The 16,150-nt window shown below is 55.3% G+C and overlaps 1 protein-coding gene across 5 annotated transcripts in view; it reads left to right on the forward strand.

Moving 5' to 3' along the window:
* The window catches only part of KAZN (kazrin, periplakin interacting protein), a 1,209,760-nt gene that overhangs the window by 1,137,617 nt on the left and 55,993 nt on the right, over positions 1-16,150 (forward strand). For all 5 annotated transcript variants that reach the window (XM_056122674.1, XM_056122677.1, XM_056122678.1 and 2 more), the window contains 2 exons: positions 10,670-10,806; positions 15,463-15,633. In XM_056122674.1, the coding sequence (XP_055978649.1) occupies positions 10,670-10,806; positions 15,463-15,633 (308 nt within the window). The remainder of the gene's footprint in view (positions 1-10,669; positions 10,807-15,462; positions 15,634-16,150) is intronic.

Here is a 16,150-nt window from a genome sequence, read left to right on the forward strand (position 1 = left end):
AGGAGAAAAATCCTAGTCCATCTCAGAAATCGGCGTGTGTATGTCTGCTGACACATAATTTTACAGGACGAGAGTTTATCAGTCCTGAATGTATATTTAGCGACAGGCTTGGCTAATCTTTCATCTAATTACACTCATTAACATTCAGATGTATAATCATTAATATATCTGGGCATGGCGGTCCAAATATTTTATAGAGATCTTAATTACAGTAGACTTCCAATCTTGCCATCAAAGTCGTGCGCCCACCAATTAAAGGGGTGGCGTCAGGTAGCTGGGGGCCCTGGCTGGAGTGGCAGTGAGAACCTGCCCTTTGCTAGGGGGTGGCAGTAACTGGGTCCCTGTTGACTGTGTTGCCAACCGAAACAAGCACGAGAAAACACGGGCTCCTGTGACTTGCAGCATGTCTGGCAGCTGCAGCCGCATGCGTCCTCCGGGAAGAGGAGGCGTCCGGGGCCTGGAAGCTGGAGTCACAGTCACACTCTTTCCTGCCCACACGAGTAGACCCTGAGGGTGTGCACTGGTCTGTGGCCGCAGTGGCCGGGTTCCACCTGGTGCCAGAAATGGTCAGACTTCTCAGGACAGCAGCTGTCCCCTCTCCATGACATCCGTCTTCACTCTGAGGAACACCAAGGGCTCCCCATCAGCACTTCCCAGTCCGTGGAGAAGAACCCTGAGTCTCTGGGGGGTCCCTGAGCTCCTGCAGCTAGTGAGAGGCAGGACCCTGAGTTCCTGAGTTCCTGCCGTGAATCCCCTGGACCATGAATCATGTTCCCCCAGCAGTGTCTCTAGGGTGACCCAGCAGACACCACCTTCCAACACACACACACACACACACACACACACACACACACACACACCACAAACACACAGAGAGCATTGTGGCACCTATGAGGAGGAGGACAGTCTTTGGGTAGAGCCAGACCTCTCAGAGCCAAAACCTCTGTCCATGGTCAGGTCTGCCTGCCTGCCCCTGAGCTGGACCAGCCTACTGACTTTTTGCCTTCGTTTTCTTGTTTATCAACGGGGGTCCTGATGGGTATCATCAGTGGAAATTGGCTCCCCACAGACACACATGCACACACACACACACACACACACACACACACACACACACACACGTGCGCGCGCGCACTCACACACAGTCTGCTATGCTCAGGCAGGACGAAGGCTCTGTCTGTGTCTTCGTGGGGGGTGACACCAAGTGTGACAAGACTCAAGGCACCTCACAGACTCGGCCTTAACTCTCATCATCGCCGCTGCCCACACATGGTGCCATCCTGGACAGTGTAGGAAGGAGGGGACTCAACCCAGGACAGGCTCAGGTCCTGTCCTCCTGGCGTGCTGTGGGACCCACAGCAGAGCTGCCATCCTGAGCTACCTTCCCCCTGGGGTCCTCACTGGAACTTCCCTGCAGTTCCCTGTGGGGTGACACATCTGTGACCCAGCCCTGGGAGGTGTTTGCTCCAGTAGCTGTTCGCACACACATGCTCACATATTCACACAAACACACACACACATTCACACGTATGCACACATGCATCCATGTATGTATCTATTCGCATACACATACACTGGTTCATTCAGGAATGCAAATATGCTCATACACACGCTCACACACATGCACACACATCTACATGCTCAGCGTGCTCTTACACCCTCATACCAATTCACATACACAAGTCACACATGCTCATACACGTTTACACACATATGCACACATACGCTCCGCTTGCTCTTACACATATACATGCTGACACATGCATGCGCACATGCTCACACACCCTCAGTGTGCTCCTAACATACTCACAGATACACAGACACATACACACTTGCACACACTCTCATGCGCACATTCACACACAGACCCATGCACACACATGTGCTCTCAAACATATTCACACACGCATACATACACTCTCAGACTCACACGTGCGTGCACACATTCACTCACACACATGGGAGTACGGTTCACAGCAGAGGTTCACAGGCCTGAGCAGCATGTACCTGTGTGACCTGGTGAGCTCATCTGCGTGTGTGGAGTGGTGGGTAACCCACTCAGATCCAATCTACTAAGGCAACACCCTGTGTAAGCCCTTCCAGGAGGCTTCCAGGCAGACCCCATTCAGAGCTTTTTTTCCTTAGCGAGGGCTCCAGTGGACATGTGCGTGAGGCCCTTTGGGGAGCACTGGAAGGGTTTGGGGCCTGTGCTCGGGGGAACTGTTCCCACCATCAGGGTTGATGTGGCATTCCAGGACTCAGATCTCGGGAAGGGAAAAGCTTGTACCCAGACACACTCGCTTACCTGGGAAAGGCTGAGCATCGCCGCTGTCTGCCCCATCTCACCTGGAGCGGCCCTCCGGGGTTTCTGCTGGGCACCAGGGGGTTGGTGAGACCAGGCCCCAAATCCCTGGGTTCTCTGTGCATCTTTCTGCAGGTCCTAGAGAAGCGGAGTGCCCCTCTTAAAGGTAGGACCCCGAAACCCAGAGAACGGCCGTGCGTACCCAAGGTCCCTCACACCCTGACTTCCACCTTGCTGTCCACCTCTTCCTCCTCTCTCCCCTCCTCCTCCTCTTCCTCCCAGGATCAAGCTGGTTCCAGCCTCTTGCCCGAGTGTGACCTCATGCACCCACCAGAGTCTTCCCAATAGCCCTCACTGAGGTTATGCCGCTGCATTTCCAGAAACCTCTGCGCCACACCCCCAAGTCTGGGGAATGTCGGTGTTCCGGGCCCATCCCCTGCCACTATTTTTAGTGGCCACTTGGAGGAAGGAGGACTTTTCCGGGACTCGCCTTCAGAGGCTGGAAAACAAACACACACACCCCCATCCCCACCCTCCCATTTCCCTCAGCAGGAAGTGGGCGCCTACCCCTCCCTGCCGGCTTCCAGGTGAGCCCTGCACCCTTCCCAGCTGCGCCTGGCCGGGAGGTCCTTGCAGTGGCCCTTCTCGCTGTCTTCTTACCACATGTTTGGATCTCCTCTGGGGACTCCCATCCCCGCCCCGCCCCAGGAGGTTTTCTCCCTGGGAGCCTATGCCAGAGGCAGATTCTGCATCTGGCTGCAATGGTCAGGGCCCTTCCTCTACTCCATGCTCCAAAAGGAAGTCCACATCACTGGCCTCAAATCTGACCGCTGGCCCTCGCTTTGTACAGCAGCAAAGAGCACAGAGAGATTAAGGAAGTAACCGAGGTCACACAGCTGGTGAATGGTCCCTCCCTGCAAAGCCCAGTCCCCACTTCAGCAGTGACTCAGATCATTCTCAGTTTTCATCTACCAGCCCAGCAGTCTGCATTTAGCTGGGTATTAGCTTTAATTGTCAACGTTGAGCAACAGGGGCCAGAAAGATAGTGCAGCGGATGAGGCACCTCCTTTGCAAGTGACTGCTTCTGGTAGACCCCAATTCAATCCCCAGCACAACATATGGCCCCTGAGCACCGTTAGGAGTCACCCCTGAGCATTGAGCCCTTGAGCACTGCCAGGTGTGACTCCCCAAAAGAGGCACTTGGCTATATATATGGGGGGGGGGGATGTGCACGCGCGTGCGCATGTGTCTGCATGTGTATGTATATATGTATATAAATATATAATACTATATATATATATATATATATATATAGCTTGGAGGGCTGCAGCGATAGCACAGCGGGTAGGGCATTTGCCTTGCACGCAGCCAACATGGCCGACCCGAGTTTGATTCCTCTGCCCCTCTCGAGCCCGGCAAGCTACCAAAATTATCTCGCCCGCACGGCAATGTCTGGCAAGCTACCCGTTACGTATTCGATATGCCAAACACAGTAACTAGTCTCACAATGTTATTGGGCCCACTCGAGCAAATCAGTGAACAACAGAAGGACAGTGACAGTGATAGCTTGGAATTGTCTGGCGACCATGCTGGTCCCATATAGTCATAGGGCAGCCATGTCTCCTGATGGAACGTGCATTCCCACCTGCCCTTACTCTTCCTAACAGACCACACTGGCCTGGCTGTGATGGCTGTCCTCTCTGGAACTCCTAAATTGGACAGTCTGGATCAGGCAGCCTGAGAACTGAACTCCCTCCCACCTCCATGCATCTCCCCAACCCTGAGCTGTTCATCTGGTTTCTGGGATCCTGGTGCAGACTCCTGGGGGCTGGGCATGGCTAGTGGGGCAGTGGGCCTCCAGCTCTACTGAAACCGATAGAGAGAGGAGCCTGGGTCTGGGAAACTCAGAATGACCGTCACTGAGTTCTGAGGACGGGAGAAGTTAGGGTCCCTTGGCTAAGAGATGGAGATAAAGCAAAGTCTCCCCCTCCATGATCAGCAGCAGCATAGCAGTGGACAGTGGCCAAGTCCAGAGAGGAAAAAAGCCAGGGAGGGACTGGAGCAATAATACAGCAGGTTGGGTATTTGCCTTACATGCGGCTGACTTGGGTTCAATCTCCAGCATCCCGAAGGTCCTCTGAGCACCGCCAGGAGTGATCCTTGAACGCAGAGCCAGGAATAAGGAAGGCCTGAGTTACCATCGGGTGTGGCTCAAAAACAGACAAAAGCAGTGGCATGTTCTTGTGTTGCTGGGGGGAGCTGCTGGTGCTGGGGGTGTGTAGGGACTCGTTCTGGCTCTTATCATGAAGCAGTGGACTCCTGGCAGCTCCGTGTTGTCCTGAGTGGGAAACACGGGGTCTGCAGTTCTGCATTGACCCTGAGAGCTCTGAACCTCCAGGGACCCTGTATCAGCCCAAGGTTTGGCCCACTGGAGGCTCTCTCTCTCCTGCCCAGCATGAAGTGGTCATGGACACAGTTCTCAGAGTCCAAGGAAGCTGGCCAAGGTCTGTGCGGGCAACTCTGAGAGCTCTGGGACTCAGAGTGAGCATCATGCAAGGAAACACAGGGACAGTGTCGCCGGTGCCCTACTGCCCTGGGCTGGCCACCTTACTGAGATATTTAATCCCGAGTTGCTGCTTCCCAAGCACTTACTGTGTGACAGGCTTGGGGTTGACAAGGTCAGCCAGGTCCCTGACCCTTTAGAGCTCATTGAGGTATCCCCTCCTCTCTGAGAGTGATAGCACCCCTTTGGGGAGACCCTTCAACCTTGGAAAGTGCCGAAGATCCCCACAGCAGAGGAATGACTCATGAGGGAGCTGTGAACCAAAGCTCCATGCCTCTGACCCAAAAGGCCCGAGGTCAGCTCCTGACTGCCCACCTCGCACAGACCAGTCTGTACTCTGCAAGGCAGAAATGATTAGGCTTTCAGTCCTCATTCGATCCATGCGGAAATTGATCTTAGACTTCCTTTGGGAAGGGGGTATACTCCTTCGGGAGTGGGGGAAGGATGTCCGGGAAGGATGGAATGCAAGGGCTCATCCGTGCGGGGTTTATGTGCCATTGCAAAGCTCCATCCTCTGTCCCAGACTTTGATCGTGGATATAACCATCATAAAGAACGAAATATTAAGATTGTGTGGGCAGGCCCCCAGGGTGATGCTTTAGCCCCAGCAGGAGACCTAGACTGACTTGCTTTTGGGGTATGGATACCTTCTTTTCCTCTCTGGCCCTCAGTTTTCCCATCTGTGAGAGGAGGTTGAGCTGGAAGAACTCTGAGGGCCCCCAACATTTCATGGGTGTTCATTCAGGGGTTTCCCTAGACACGTGGGGCTCCTCCAACAGAAAAGAAAGAGGGCCCCCTGCTGGCAGTGGCTGGGGTCGTCATGCACAGCTCAGGTCTCCACCCTGACCCCGGTCACCACCCCTCCCCCACCTGCGGAGACCAGGACTGTCACGCGTCGTCCACCCGCGTGGAAATTTTACAAGGGTTCTTGAACTGGTGAACGCACAAGAATGTCAGGTCAGCAGCTATGGGAATCTGCACAAGGTCCTGGGGCTGTAAGACGGAACTGGGGGAACTGGAGACACTTTCGTGCCTTCCCCTAGCTTGGTGGTTCCATGTCGGTGTCACTGTGTCGTGGCACAGGAGGGGTCATGAAATGGGGATGTGGAGCCCAGGGCAGAAGTACAGATGCAGGCTGCACTGCTTGAGTTTTGCAGGTTTGGGCATGTTTGCTCCTCGGGGCTCACTTCTCAGTCCCGAATGGAAGATTCCTCACCTACCCGCAGCACAAAGTCCTGAGGATGTGGCTGCTGGGATCATGGGGAGCATGGGTAACAGCTTGGGGGGCAGCCAAACTATTAGATAAGGAGCCCGGAGGTACTGCTTGGGCAAGTTCTCTCTTTTGGACTGGGGGGTATACTTAGCAGCACTCAGAGCTTACTCTTCTCTGTGCTCAGGGGTCATTCCTGCCTGGTCAATCCCAATTGGGGTGCCAGGGATTGAACTGGGGGATGTCTCGTGCCAGGAAAACACCTGAACCACTCTCTCTCTCCCACCCTATCTCTGTCCTTATTAATGGCAACGTCCTTGTTAATGTCCTCATCTCTATTTCTGTCACTTTAATCTTCATCGGCAAAATACCAGTGACCATGGAAGGAGGCAGAACGCACAGCTGGGTGCGGAGCTTAATGTTATTTCTCGGGGCCCCGGCATGAGGACCTCAGGGTATTCTTTTTATATATATATAATTTTTATTAGTGAGACACCATGGGGTACAGTTGTAGACTTACAAATTTTTGTGCTTGAGTTTCAATTATACAATGATCAAATACCCATCCCTCCACCAGTGTCAGGGTATTATTAAGGGTTGCCACGACACTAGCTCTCTTCAGGGTTCCACCATCAGATGCTTGGGAGCAATCACGCCTGGTGTGGACACACACACTCCTACCTCAAGCCACTGCGGGGACGCCTGGGGGTCCCCAGCTTCTTGAGCTGGTGAAGATGTGTTGCTGAAAATCAGGGCCGACAGCACAGTGCCTTGTTCGTGCCATGGGACTTCCTCCTTGCCTGTTTTCTTGGGTTGTTGTTTGTTTGTGTGGGAAACTATACCCAACAGTGCTCAGGGCTCACTCCTGGCAGTTCTAGGGAAACCATAGGAAATGCCAGGGATTGGACCCAAGTCAGCTCCATGCAAGGCAAGTGCCCTACCCGCGGTACCATCTGCCCAGTGCCCCTTCTGTTGAGGTGATAATCCCGGGCTGTGATTGTAAAGACTCAACTCTCAGGCTCACTCAGGGTGGCAGGGTCCAACCCAGGGGCCTCCGGGCCCAGTGCTCCTGAGAAGAAGCCCTGCAGAGAAAGTGTTGGGGGTGGGGTGGCCCCACTGCTCACAGCGGCCTGGTGTGTCTGAGGATTGCAGGGGCTGCACAGAAGGGACGTGACTGGCAAAAGTGCAGGGAGGCCCAGGGTTGCCAGAGAGGGAGAGCGCAACCCCCGGAGTCTCTGGGGGCTACGGGCCTGGAATCTGGCTCTTGTCCAGATGGGGCTGGAGAGGAGACATATCCGGGCCCCAGGGGCTTAGTTTCCAGCCAGAGGGCAGAGGCCAGGTTCCCCAGGAGGGCTGCTGGGGGGTCCTTCCCATGATTCCTCCCGAGAGACTCCGCTGTGGCCACTGGCTGGCCTCAGTGTCCTCCATGCCCCAACCTCTTCCGGTGTGCTGCCAGGCCTGGCTGAGAGGGGCAGGTAGAAAATTCCAGTCCCCCAGATTGCTGGGACCAGGCTCTCCTGGGCGCCTGTTCAGCCGGGCACTGCTTTAAGGGTTGGGGTCTCTCAGAACAGTCACCACAGTGTGTTCAGTGTGCCAGCACTGTTCTCGGACCCCGCTCGCTCCTCTGGACACTGTCTCGTGCCTCTACTCCCCTGTCTTCCAGAGCCCATCTCTCCCTGGCCCTGTCTCTCCCTGACCCCGTCTCTTTCCCCAGCCCTGTCTCTCCCTGACCCCATCTCTCCCTGACTCTGTCTCTCCCTGACCCCGTCTCTCCCTGACCCCATCTCTCCCTGATCCTGTCTCTCCCCTGACCCCATCTCTCCCCTGGTCCGTCTCTCTTCCCGGCCTTGTCTCTCCGTCTCCTGGGCCTGACAGGGGAGCAAACAGGTGCCATCTCCGCGAGCCCCACTGTCCTGCCCCACCCCCAGCACAGTGGACTAGATCCCAGTCTGACCAAGTTGTCCGCTCTGCCCAGTTGTGAGAACAGCCGACCTCACCGCAGGGGCCAGGGATTGAAAGGGCCACCCAGGACCAGGTGTCCCCACGCTCATGATGGTATGACCCCAGCTAACCTGACTCCACCTCTCCTGCCCAGGAGGAGGGGAGCAGAGGGCAGGAGGATGACAGTCCCCCACTGGGCCCAGATGACATCAGCTTATGTGGGCGCAGGGCCAGGAGCCTGGGGTCTGGGGTTCCTGGGCCACATCTAAGACTTTGCTATGCATAAGCTGTGCAGGGTGAGGTGGCATGGCCAAGCCGCTGCCTGCCTGCTTGCATCACTGCCCTCTGCTCTCTGGAGGGCCAGAATCTGCTGGGTTTGAGGGGCTTCACTGTAGGGTCAATGTGTGGACTTTGGGGTCACAATGGCTGTGTGACCTTGCACAGACAACTTAACCACTCTGAGCCTTCTTGGGCTGGAGGCCTCCAGAGGCCAGGAGCTGCTCTCTTGTCTTCCTTTCCTCCCACCGCCCCATTCCAGGCACGGGGTCCTCTAGCCCGAGTCACCTCAGAGACCTCCTCCCATTGCTCTGTCCAAAAGGGGGCTCCTGGAAGAGCCCAGGGAGCCCACCTGCAGTGATACCACCTTGCCAGGGGCTGCTTACTTAGGACATGTGGTGCTCTGTGTGTGTGTGTGTGTGTGTGTGTGTCTATGTGTGAGAGACTGAGTGTGAGTGACTGAGAGATTCAGTGTGTGCGAGAGTGTGAGTATACAATGTGTGTGAGAGAATATGTGAGAATTTGTATGTGGGACTATGGGGTGTGTTTGTGACTGTGTGTATGTAGAGGGATGTGGGTGTGAGTACATGCAGAGATATGGGTGTGTTTCTGTATGTGGGGTTTCGGGTGTTTGTGGGGGGGTATTTTGGGGGGATGTGAGTATGTGTATGTGGGGGGGTGTATGTGTGGGTGTGAGTGTATTTATGGGGGTATATTTGTGTATGAGGGATTTGGAATGTTTGTGTGTGTGCGGTCTGTTTGTGAGTATATGTGTGTATGTGAGGGTGTGGGGTGTTTGTGAGTGTGTATGTGGGGGATGTGAGTATGGGTGTGAGTGTATGCAGGGGTATGGGTGTGTTTGTGTATGCAGGGGTATGGGTGTGTTTGTGTATGCAGGGTTTGGGGGGTTTTGTGTATGAGTATGTGTTTGTGAGTATGTATGTGGGGTGTAGGTGATTTTGTAAGTGTGTGTATGTTTGTAAGTGTGTGTATGTGGGGGGATTTGGGTTTGGGTGTAAGTGTATGCAGGGGTATGGGTGTGTGTATGTGGGTTTTGGAGTGTTTGTGAATGTGGGTGTGTTTGTGAGTGTGTGTGTGACTGCTCACTCAGATAGCTCATATCCTGCAATTCAGAGGGCTTTTCCCAGTCACGGTTGCATGTCTTCTATGAGAGTGTCATTTACACCCCAGAAAGAAGCCTCCCACCCTCCAGCTCCCCCATGCCCCATCTCTGAGTGGCCCCTCGCCTCCTCCCCTCTCCACAGTGTTCCTGTCAGTCAGGGCACCCCAGGCCCTTAGTGACTGGCGGTCCCAGGACTCACTCAGCATAGTGTACTCGTGACGTGTCTATTCTTGATGGCCGTTTCCATATGGCATATTTTTAAGTGCTCAGGGAATCAGGATGACTAATGCTCCTACAAATGTTTGCAGACAGGCTGCGTGTAGGCAGATGTTTCCCTCTGTGCCTAGGAGTAGGGTTGGTGGGCCACGGCTGAGAGTCTGAGGAGCCGCAGACAGGCTGCTTTCCACTGCAGCTGCTCCCTTTTCCATTTCCCCGGGCAGTGTTTGAGGGTCCCATTTCCCCCATGCATGTCAACACTTATTATTGTCGTCTTTATTTTAGCCATGCTGGAGAGTGTGACTGGTAGCCTGCTGTGGTTTCTGTCTGTAGTTCCCTGGTGAAAGCAGATGTCGGTGCCAGAGGACCCATTCAGATTCTGTTCCCATTTTCAGCCTGGTGTTCTGTGTTTTCGGCACTGAGGTGCAGGAATCCTTGCTGGATTGGGAGTGGGGGAGTCCCAATGGTCACAGACTTTCTCCCCCATCCCATTCGTTGTCTTTTCACTCTCTTGATATTGGCCCACGAAGCAATAAGGTTTTCATGGGGATCAAGTCTGTTTTTTCCTACTCCTGGTGTCACATCTGCTGTGGAGGTTGGGGGGCTGGTGACAGACTGTTGTGGGGGCTAGAGGGGACTGAGGCCTCTTGATGAGCTCAGAATGAGCCCCAGTGGATCATTTCCATAGGGAATTGGGGGACACCAAGTTTCTCTCTGAGGGGATTGGTGCTGACCATTCCTCTGGCTCTTTCTCACGAGGGACCTCATGCACTCACAGCAGGGGTAGAGGGGGGTCAGAGACCACTGGCGCAGAGATGGGTCATTGCTCCTCGTTGGATCTCACTGAGCAGTGAGAAAGGGGGCTCGAGAGACGGGCGGGTGTGGGATCTGTGGCCTGGCAGCTTGGGACAGAATGACTGAACTTCGTCTCTGCAAACTCGACCTGTCATCCACCGGCGGGCCTGGAGCCAGTGGCCCTTCCTGCTCTAGGGTATCTGGAAGTGACCGCTTGGGCCACTAACTCCCCTTTCTCCTGCAGCCATGAAGGCCGATCGGAAGCGCCTGAAGGGTGAGAAGACGGACCTGGTGAGCCAGATGCAGCAGCTGTACGCCACGCTGGAAAGCCGCGAGGAGCAGCTCCGGGACTTCATCCGCAACTACGAGCAGCACCGTAAGGTCGGTACCACGCCCCCAGCCTAAGCCCCGCCCCCTCCCTGCCTTAGCCCCGCCCCAGCTCACAGCACCGCCCATAGCCCCGCCCCCAGCTCACAGCCCGCCCTACCCTGTCCTAGCCCCACCCACAGCTTACATCCACGCCCACAGTTCACAGTCGCCCACGGTCTCGCCTACAGCTCCCAGTCTTGCCCCAGCCACGCCCCCAGTCACGCCCTCAGCTCCCAGCCACGCCCCCACCATCACCTAGCACACTCACCTCCCCCATCCGCAGGCCCTCCTACCTCCCAAGGCCTGTCACTCAGATCCCAGCACACAGAGCCACTGTCCAGGCCTCTGAATCACTCAGGTTCCCTGGGAGCCCCGTGGCTTCAGGGTTCCCAGCTCCTGGGAACAAGCCTGGATGGGGTGGAGGCAGAGCGGACCGTGGGTCATGGCTGGTCAGAACCTCTTGCATCTCACTTAACCCCTCAGATCCTCGAATTCTTCATCTGCAAAGCATGCATCCCATTGTAGGGCAGTAGGGAGGCGCTAGAGCTTGCAGCGTTATGAGGAAGCCATGCACACATTCAGCGTGGCACCTGATACCGATAGAGCTCAGGAAATATTAGCTGTCATTTAAAAAAAAATGTGAGGAGACCACTAGGGAGATACCAAGAAGTTCTGCCAGGCATGTCTTAGAAGGCTTCACAGAGAGGTGACATGAGTTGGGTTCTGTGGGATGAGTTGGAGTTTTAGTCAGATGACTGAGTAGCTTGTCTTTATGGTGTAGTATGGGGTGGATGTGCCAAAGAAACTTAAAAGAAACTGCTGAAACAAACTTGAAAGAAAAAAAGAGAGTGAGTCCCCCAGCCAACCAGGCCTACAACCAAGCTGCAGTGTATATAGGACAGAAACACCATTGAGCTCTCTCTTCAACCATAGGACACGGGGTGGCACAGGATGTCATGGGTGGGGGAAGTGGGGCGGGGGGCACTGGTGGAGGCTTCATTGTTGATGGAAGGCACGAGTCATTCTCCAGACCACAGGTAGTAGGTCAGGCTGCTTTCAAGTGCATCTCCTCGGAGCCTGTGCTCGATAGAATTTGGCTCTAAGGGCTTTATCCCAGTGGCCTAGGGGGCCTTCACCCAAGGCCTAGGACTAGGCCTCAGGACGGGGAAAGAGCCGTGTTCCAGGGCCACACACTGGGAGAAGGACAGCCCAGCGTCAGCAGAGACCAGGAAGAATGCGTGATGTTGGAGGGCCGGGACGAAGAGCTGGTTGATGTTGGAAGAGCTGGACAGGCCGCCAGCGGTTGGTGTCACCTTCCCGGGCACGTGGGCAGGGCTGAGGGAGCCGTTAGCGATGGCGCTTCCTGTGTGTGGCACTGCAGCCTCTGCCCTTGCTGCTGCCCTGTAGGGCAGCGTTCCTTGCCACGGTGGTGGCAGGGCAGAAAGGTTGAGGAGTGCCCCCAGCCTGGTGTTTCTGGGCTGTGGGTGCTCAGAGACAAGGTGTGAGCTCAGGGAGTCCTGCACATGTGGGGCCTCGGCTCCTCCCATCAAGCTGTCTGCTTGGCCCCTGCATTTACTGTCTGCATAGCTGCCCAGATGACCTGGTCCACCCACACCGTCCCATTTCTCAGAGGCCAAGAGTCTCAGGGAGTCGCAGGTTCTTAGCAAAGCCTGTAGCTCCGTGTCCTGGAAGTGGGCGTCAAATTTACCTTTATGATGTGTTCTTCCTTGGGAATAGAATTCCTGAGACTAGCCACAGGGAATGGGAACATTCCCCACAAGACCAGCCAGTTGGTGGGGAGTGTGGAAGCCACCATGGAGGCAACAAATGTGAAGTGGAACTTTGCACATGGGATTGTTATGGCAGGGTTCTCTTCACACTTGTGATCTGGGGTCAGTCCTGAGCCTGCAGCAACACAGGGACATTCTTGGATCATGGCTGGGCCCAGCCCCAATACACTGACCCTCCACCCCCACCCCAGAAAGACACAAGTTCTGGTTTGATTCCACCTCTTCCAAGGTCTTGTGCCTTTTTCTTTTCTCTTTTGTTGGCTCTGGGCCATAGCTGGCAATACTCCAGGATTTCTTCTGGCAGCACTTGGGGGACCCTATGTGGTGCTGGGTATTGAACTGGGGTTGTATTGCTGAAGTGGCCACATGCAAGGAAAGGGCCTTACTTCTGGTGCTATCTCTTTGGCCCTGACTTTTTTTTCCCCAGTGACTTGCATTTCATGCAAGGTCAGTACCTTCATGAATGAGGCAAATGGTACCTCGGTTTCTTCACCCCTTCTGATCCTGGCCACTCAGCCTGTCATGTCCTGTTCATCAGCTCCTCAGGGATGCCTCAGACCCTACCTGGAGCTGGTGCAGCTCCTAGTCGGTCAGCTCTGAGGGGGATGGGGATGAGGTTAGGGGCAGGGGAATGGGTGGGGCAGAGGTTTGCACTTGATCACTTGATCACTTGACTTCCCGTTAATCGTCGATTTGCTCAAGCGGGCGTCAGTAACATCTGCATTTGTCCCTGTCGCATGCTAGTGTAGCCCAATGGAGTCTGTTCGCTCTAGGAACACGAAGAACCTCAAATCGATCATTCATGATCTTTGCACAGGCCCTGGTAATTCATAGGATTGTGATACCCCTGTCGCAGGGGGTGCAGTTTGCAACTAGGGGAGTATCCCTGTAAATCCAGTTGAGGAAGTTCTCAGCCTGCTGCTATTGGCAGCCATCCACCTTCCTTCCCCTGCCATCACCTCCCTGCCAGGCCCATGTTCCCCTGTCCCCCATTGTAACCCCCTGTATTGCGGTGAACCTCATGAGGCAGCAGGCCAGGGAACCTCCCTGCCTGGCAGTCAAGGCCTCCCGTGGTATGGCCTGATCCTACATGAGTCCCTCCTACCATCTCCTCTCCTGCCTGAGTTGCCAGGTCTGATTGAGATGTCCTCCATAGCATGTAGAATGGCGGCCATCATTTGTCCTAGTAGCTTCAGTGGTGATGGGGAAGTTCAAATTAAACCACATTCCCCAAACCCTCAGCACCATACTGGACCATCCCTGCTGATTGCACCTGAGCCTGTTCTCCTGTGCCCGGGGCCGTGGTCGCAGCAGAGGGCTGAGTTCTGACCACATCTGAGACACTGTGGGGCCTTCCTGGGCCGCCTTTGTCCACCTGCTCACGTTAAATGGAGCCAGTGATACACATGCGACATAGGGACATAATGATCCAGAGGGCCCGAGTGCACCATCTTCTGAACCCACAGTCCTTGCACACCAGCCAGACCATTTCCAGCTGCCCAGCTGTGCAGAGGGTCCCCTGGACCCTTCCATGGCCTAGGGCTGCACCAGCTCGGGACGAAACCTTGGCCCTGGAGGGGGAGCATTTGCCCACCATGTAGGTGCTGGCAAGTACTGAGCCTCTCTGTTCTCTGACCCAAAGCTCACACCTATCACCTCTGCTCATCCATCCTGAGCACAGCCCCAAAGAGAACTGGGTAGAGCGAGGTGGCCCTGGACTTCCCTCTGCACGGAGGACAGCCTGGCCTGCGTTCCACCTCGTGCCAGCTGCCACTTTGGACCTTACATTGCCAGCTTCTCACCAGCACCCCTAAGTGTCATGTTGAGTCAGTTTCACAAATGAGGTGGTGAGATTTGGGGGGTCTTCCTGCCTGGTGGAGCCCGACCATGGCCCTTCCTTCTAGCACATTTCTTGGTAGCCATTTCCTACCCTCACCCGTGGGCAGGAAGGTTTGCCAGTGTAGACTCTTCAGACATTAGGGCATTCGTCTGCCGAGGGACTGTGAATGGCAACTGTGAATATCGCTTGGATGGACCTAGACCAGCTGCCCGTACAAACACCCAGGTTAGACAGAACCAGGGTGCTCTCTTCTGAATGGGTGCTCAGGGGTCCGAGTGAATGCGTGACTCGCTGCATGCCCAGTGCCGTGATCACATTCTGCACCACCCCTGTGATACAGAGGAGAAAACTGAGGCACAGATAAAGCCTGTGCCTCATCATCTCAAAGCTAGCTTACTCCCTCTTTCTCATCTGGTCTGGGGGAGGGACGGTGGCCTTGGGGGACGGGGTATTGGATGGGGGCTCGAGGCCATGGACTTGGGTCTGGGCCACAGAATGGCTAAGCATTGACTGGAATTCTTTCTCCCAGAAGGCCGCTTGTGAATCCGAAACTTGGCCTAGCCCCGGGTCACAGCCACGTGCCAATACTCAGAGCCAACAGGCCACACCCAGAACGTCCCAAGTGGCCACAGAGGACCACGCTGCCTTCATGCTGGATGGCATGGCTGGGGCCGCTTTGCCTGGGCTGTGGCCCCTGGGAGCTGCCTGTGGCTCTGTGTGGCTCTGTGAGCAAACAGTGGAACCAAGTCCCAAAGTCTCACTTCTGTCACCCTCCACTTAGTTTTCCTCCCACCAGGTCAATTTTTTTTTAATGACCATCTTTGGGGGGAAAGAAAATGCTATTTCCTCTCCTTCTCCCGCAGTGAAGTCGAACAGCCTGCATGTGACATCAGGCCACTCGCATGTTTACTGAACGTCAGTGACCTGGGCCCAGCTGGGGGTTGGCCGGTTTGTCTCTGCCCCCAAGTGTCGGCTGGGAGTCAGGGCCCCACCACCATCCCCCAACCTGTCCTCACTGGAACGCTGCTGTCCCCGCAGGAGAGCGAGGATGCTGTCAAAGCACTGGCCAAGGAGAAGGACCTGCTGGAACGGGAGAAGTGGGAGCTGCGGCGACAGGCCAAGGAGGCCACGGACCACGCCACGGCCCTGCGCTCCCAGCTGGACCTCAAGGACAACCGCATGAAGGAGCTGGAGGCCGAGCTGGCCATGGTGAGACCCGCGTGGGCTGGGAGACGGGGCGTGTCCTCCTGTGTGCGGGCTCCCTCAGGGGTTCCTCCAATGGCGTGAGGTGGAAGGGGAGAGGGACAGCAGTCCAGGGGGGCTGAACAGAGGAGCAGACATGGAGGGGCAGTGACACTCCAGCTCCTTCCCCCATCCTGGGATAGCCACCTGCCCAGGGCCCAGAGGTGGAGGCATGGGAGACCATCCCCTCTTCCACACTGCCCAAGAGATAGTGGAAAGAAAAGTCTCCTGGACAAGGTCCTGGATCCTACCCACAGCTGCAAACAAAGAATTAAACTTTGTAACTTAAAATGCCTCCATGACCTACCCAGGTTCCATCTCCAGCATTACATTTGATTTCCCGAGCACAGAGCCAGGAATAAGCCCTGAGCACCAATGAATGTGGCCCAAACACACACACACACACACACACACACACACACACAACACCACTATATGGTGGTGGTGGTGGTGGTGGTGGTGTGTGTGTGTGTGTATATATACA

This window comes from Sorex fumeus, unplaced genomic scaffold (genome assembly GCF_029834395.1).
Source record: "Sorex fumeus unplaced genomic scaffold, SorFum_2.1 ptg000047l, whole genome shotgun sequence".
Taxonomy (NCBI): domain Eukaryota; kingdom Metazoa; phylum Chordata; class Mammalia; order Eulipotyphla; family Soricidae; genus Sorex; species Sorex fumeus.